Source organism: Malus domestica, chromosome 13 (assembly GCF_042453785.1).
Source record: "Malus domestica chromosome 13, GDT2T_hap1".
Taxonomy (NCBI): domain Eukaryota; kingdom Viridiplantae; phylum Streptophyta; class Magnoliopsida; order Rosales; family Rosaceae; genus Malus; species Malus domestica.
This window is the reverse complement of record NC_091673.1, coordinates 9,680,319-9,686,516: the sequence shown is the minus strand read 5'-3', so window position 1 is coordinate 9,686,516 and position 6,198 is coordinate 9,680,319. Positions and strand designations below refer to the sequence as shown.

General features: G+C 35.8%; 1 protein-coding gene across 1 annotated transcript; it reads left to right on the top strand.

Moving 5' to 3' along the window:
- Positions 1 to 3,290: 3,290 nt before the first annotated feature.
- LOC103452502 (indole-3-acetic acid-amido synthetase GH3.17-like) lies at positions 3,291 to 6,198 on the top strand. The gene is made up of 4 exons (XM_008392002.4): positions 3,291 to 3,914; positions 3,998 to 4,099; positions 4,218 to 5,062; positions 5,418 to 6,198. Exons 1-4 carry the CDS (start codon positions 3,613 to 3,615, stop codon positions 6,002 to 6,004), a joined length of 1,836 nt encoding a protein of 611 aa, XP_008390224.2. The 5' UTR covers positions 3,291 to 3,612; the 3' UTR covers positions 6,005 to 6,198.

Sequence of the window (6,198 nt, the reverse complement as noted above, 5' to 3'; positions counted from 1 at the left end):
CAAGATTACATATTCTTACCCAGCTGTAATATCTCAAATATGGTGACTTCAGACTAGACCTGGCATTCATGTCGTGTTTTCCGTGTTCGTGTCATACCTGATATCTTAACGGGTCGAGTCGTGTAACACCCGTTAAAATAAACGGGTAAAATGACCCAACTCAAAATCGACCCGATAATATTAACAGGTAATATGACCCGTCCCGTTACCGGTTAAGGAAAATATATTTTAAACCAATAAATAATCAAATGAAAAACATAATACTAAATAAGTATATACATATCATATTGTCACATCCAAAACATAAAAATGTATTTTTTCTTTTAAGTATATTTTCACTTACCTAAAGTCTTTAATAGTTTTTTAATTAATGTAGAAGTGTAAAAAAATATAGAAAAATATATATAAACGCTCATAATGACAAGCTTTACAACTTTCATGAAGAGCTTAATTTCGAAATTCGCCACTATAATCATATAAATCATAAATCAAAATTTAACCGTTGATTGTTGTTTACATTTACGCTTCATTGTTCTCATCAAAATTTTGTTTTTTCAGATTTTTTTTTTTTGAAAACTTGATCTATTAGAGGATGCAGGAAGATGACGGTTTGGATCGTTGATATTATATTCAGAGTTTTACGGTTAGTGAAAATATTGCTTGATGTTTATAAAGTTTCTACAAACTATATGACATCGACTCATATTTTAGTTAACAGTAAATATTGAAACATGATATCAAAGATCTGAACCGTTCATCTTCTTATATCCACCAGATGATCATGTTTTAAAAAAAAAGAAAATTTTAAAAATGAAATTCAATAAGAAGAATAAAGCGTAAATAGCAATCGACGGTTAAATATAAATTTAAGGTTTATGAATTATAGTGTTGGATTTCGAAGCTGACCCTTTCGTGAAAGTTGTAAAGTTTGTCACTATGAGTGATTGTATATTTTTTTTACATTTTTTACACTTCTACGATAATTATTAAGGAAAATTAATGAAAATGGCTTGAAAACTTTGAGTTTTAATTATAAGGACAAAATAAAGGGTAAAATGAATAGTACCAGTTTGAGTTTTTAGTGTCAAAATGTGGTTTTTCGTTAAAGTAAACATTACCGTGGGCTTTTCGTTAAAACTCCCTTATTATTATTAATTTTGCCATCAAATAAAAAACATTATTCATGAAGGTTTGGAGGATTTTAAAAATCTAAACAATAATGTAAGTGTAACCATTTTGTACTCGTGGAGGAATAATGATAAATCACGAGTGTTTATATATTCTTTCACATTTTTCATACTTGTATGTATGTCTTCTTAGTTTTTGCCTATACAAATACTATATTAGTTTATTTTAATTTTGGACAACTACATTAAGTAAAATTGATCCTACTAATGATAATAAGGAACTCTCATAATAAAAATAAATAATGACTAAAACTTTTTTTTAAAACTTATATAGAATAATAATACAAAACTATATATTTAATATAGAATATATTGTATATATTAATATGGCTATTGTATTTTATAATAAATTTTTTAGTAATTAAACTTTAAAATTATCAAAATAATTTTTTCTTAACGGGTCAAAACGGATTACTCACGTGTTACACGTAGATTCTTAACGGGTCACTCGATAATGACCCGATAAGTTATCATGTTGACTCGAAACTCGTTATTTTCGTGTCGTGTCATAAACTGTCAGGTCTACTTTAGACACATCCTAGTATTATATTAGGAGTGGGATATTGATTTGAGAGCTTCATTAGATCTTAAACAATGAGGAAACAAATCATTAGCCTGAAAAGATTTCATTTTATTTTAGGGCCACAAAAGTCTTTTACGTGGGTCTAGTGCAATGCTTGGTGGTGGAAGCTCCCAAATCACCTTGTGGGCAGGTTTTGTCTGCTTCAAATCAGTCCAATTAGCAGCCAAATAAACCCCGATTAGTTTTGGTTTTGGATGGAGGATCCTTACCGGATTCTTTTTTTTGTGGATTTCCGAAATCCTCCAATCACATCTGTTTATCGTATATCGTGTGGTCAGTTTTTGTCAGATACTATTTATATTCAATTTTAAATAAAAAAATTTATAATGATTTTTTACCGCAAGATATACGATGAATAGATGTAATTGGAGAATCCTACAAAAAAGATCCGATGAGGATCCTCCTAACTGGTTTTGGCCTTTGGAGCATAATTATTTCTGTCTTAATTAAGTTTAATCAACTGTTTGACAAAATGTCTGCTGAAATCAGGAAAACCATGAATAAATCTATCAGCCCCCTTCTTAAAAAGATGTTTCCTGTAAAAATCTCTGTTTCTATCAGAAGCCAGAGCTTGTCCACGATTGCTATATTTTGATGGCTTTGTCTGATTCTTTCATAAAAAAAAGTTTAAATAAAATAAAATAAAAAGCAATTGGACATCTTGCAGGGACTTTTACTGAGGGAGTAAAACTCGAGTGCAAGAGACCAGTAAACGACGTTCTGGTCAACGGATCTAAGCTACATATGCGGTATTTTAGTTAGTTATTGTTTTCATCTAAGTCTTTTGTTGTTTGCTTTTTTGTTTATTTGTGATTTCTCATTCCATCTGGCTAATTAGACAGAGTATTGTTTTTGGCAGCACTACTGGCAGTTATGGCTGAATGCTAAAATGCAGACCAAGCTTATCTGTTGCTTTGAGTTTGAAATTATATAAAAAAAAATTGTATCATATAGTTTGTTCTGCAGGAAAAGAAGGTAAAATTGAAGGTAGTTTTGAGTTGGCTTTTTAGCTAAAATGATCTCTCATATTGGTATAATTCATCACTTTGATCTTTGACATTAAAAATCAAAATATAAGCCATCTCTGAATTTGTCTACCGTCAATCATTTGGGTCATTCTGTGAAAAATTCTCGTTAAATTGAGAGTATTTTTGTCCAATCATCATCTCTATTTGCTTTTCCATTTAACGGAGATTTTTCAAAGAATGACCAAAATGATTAACGGCGAACAAACTTATAGACCATTTCTATCATTTTTTAATGTCAATGACTAAAATAAGAAGCTATGAAAATTTTAAAGATTGTTTTAGCTAAAAAGCCTTTGAATTTGACCCATCATTTTTTAAAATATTATTCACAGCTTACCAGACAAGGGCACGTGCGTAGGACCTCCATAGCCTCCTCAACTTCCCTCACATTACCTTCTTTTTATTTATCTTTTATTGTTTTGAATAACATCATTTCCCAAAATCCCCTCCAGAATCTGGTATTTAATCATTTCCCTCCACCCTTTCTTCTCAGCTGCTACACAGAAACCACGTTGAGAAGCCTTCAATTGCAAGACAAATGGCTCATACAAATATGTTGCACTTTCTCTTCCTTTGCTCGTTAAGCATTTTCACTCCTCTTGCACTTTCTTTCTCCTGCAAGGCACCTTTCCATATTACAAAATTCAGTTAAAAAAGGAAGAGGAAATCTGCTTTTTCTAAAAGTTTCAAGTCCTACTTGATCAAATCAGACCGAAACTCCGATTACTTTTTCGATTCATTGCTTCTGACACAGTAAATTACATGTCGTAGAGCGAGCTTTGAACCGAAATTTGCTTTTTAGTTTTCCCTCCTAATGTTGGCAAGGATGATTCCCAGCTTTAATCCAAATGACAGTGAGTATGGTTTGAAGCTTCTGGAGGACCTGACAACAAATGCGTATGAAGTACAGCAGCAGGTGTTGGAAGAGATACTATCGAAAAATGCGCAGACCGAATATCTGAAGGGGTTTCTCAATGGCCACCATGACAAGATAGATTTCAAGAAGAAAGTTCCTGTTGTGAACTACGAAGATGTCAAGCCTTACATCGAGCGAATTGCCAATGGAGAGCCGTCTGAGATCATCTCGGCTCAAAAAATCACTGAGCTCCTCACCAGGTATGAATATTTGGATACAAGGATAATTTTTTAATTTTATTTTTCATGAATATTTTTTGTTCTAATAGTTATGTCTTTCACAGCTCAGGAACTTCAGGAGGACAGCCGAAGATGATGCCTTCGACTGTTGAAGACTTGGACAGGAAGACATTCTTTTATAATCTCCTTGTGCCGGTGATGAACAAGTGAGAAGCTACCTTTTTTACTCCTTTTGTGTTTTATATTAAATTTTTCCATCGTTCTAAATCGATGTAACAGTGAAAAAACAAGGCAATTGAGAAATTCTCATTGTTCCAAATTCAGGTATGTGGATGGCTTGGACCAAGGGAAAGGAATGTACCTCTTGTTTATCAAACCGGAAATTAGTACTCCTTCAGGAATGGTGGCAAGGCCTGTCCTGACCAGCTACTACAAGAGCAGTAACTTTCGCAACCGCCCTTTCAATCGGTTTAACATCTACACAAGCCCGGATGCGACCATCTTGTGCTCAGACAGCAAGCAGAGTATGTACTGCCAGTTACTATGTGGTTTAGTACAAAGGGATGAGGTCCTCAGGGTTGGTGCAGTTTTTGCGTCCGCTTTTCTCCGGGCCATCAAATTCTTAGAGGACCACTGGGAGGAGTTGTGCTCAAACATAGGCTCAGGTCTTGTCAGTGACTGGATCACTGACTCCAGTTGCCGAACTGCTGTGTCTTTAGTCCTTAGCAAACCGAATCCAGAGTTGGCCGATTTGATCAGGCACGAATTTAGTAACAAGTCATTGGAAGGGATAGTTAAGAGGCTTTGGCCAAGAACAAAGTACATCGAGGTTATAGTCACGGGTTCCATGGCTCAGTATATCCCAACTCTTGAATTCTATTCTGGTGGACTGCCTTTGATTTCAACAATGTATGCTTCTTCTGAATGCTATTTCGGAATCAATTTCAACCCGCTAAGCAAGCCGCATGATGTTGCTTACACCCTCCTTCCGAACATGGCCTACTTCGAGTTCCTACCCGTGGAGAAACGCCACGAAGAGGTAGCCTCGCGCGAAGGTGTTTCTGGTCAAGAATGCCCAAAGGCCGATGAGGAGGAAACTTTGGAAACGGTTGATCTAATGGATGTTAAGCTTGGTCACTATTATGAACTTGTTGTCACAACTTTTACAGGTACTCTTACTTCATATTTTTAGATCTGACCCACATGCTTCATGTATTTTATTTTTCATCTCTTAAACATGCACAGGAAATTTATTTACCTCGCAACTATAAAATGCTGCATTCATTTTAGAGCATCTTGCTCACTAATTCGAGAGATTCTTGTACGTCACCAATTGTATACAACTATATGTCTATCTCTCTCATCACATGATTAATCATGAGATGAGAGAGACAAACACATGATTGTACATAACCGGTGATAGAGCATATTTTCTTCTCTAACTCATGACCCAACTGTGAATTTTCGATCTAATTGACCTCATCATAGTAAATTATTTATCATTTATTTTTTGTTTGTACATAGGGCTATACAGGTACAGAGTTGGTGACATTCTAATGGTGACTGGCTTCCACAACAAAGCTCCTCAGTTCAGATTCATGCACAGGCGAAATGTGGTTCTGAGCATCGACACGGACAAAACCAATGAAGAAGACCTTCTAAACGCTGTCACGCAAGCGAAGCTCCTCCTCGAGCCCCTCGGCTTCCTCCTCATTGAGTACACCAGCTACGCCGACACCTCCTCAATCCCAGGCCACTATGTGCTCTTCTGGGAGCTCAAGACCAAAGAAAACAATGACATGATAGAACTGGAGACCAGCATTATGGAGCAATGCTGCTCCACAGTGGAACAGTCCCTGGACTCGGTGTACCGAAGGTGCAGGAGGAAGGACAATTCCATAGGACCACTGGAGATCCGAATTGTGAAGCAAGGGACTTTTGATGCACTCATGGATTTCTCCGTCTCCCAGGGATCCTCTGTGAACCAGTACAAAACTCCCAGGTGCATCCAGTCAGAGGAGGCCATTAGGATTTTGGATTCTAGGGTGGTGGGAAGATTCTTCAGTAAATCAACTCCACTCTGGGAGCCTTTTAGGATGGAGACTAAATAATAGACTGACATAAACAAAAACATGGGGAAAGTTGGCATGTGGGGCCACTTCAGGATTTGATTAATTTCCCTGGAAATGTTTACTGAGAACCCAATTTTATGATTTGATTTGCAAAAGTTATTGTCTTATATTCTGTGCTTTCCCTCCATTGTGTATGTTGGACTTGGATTAAAATTTAGAGTACCTATTAGAAA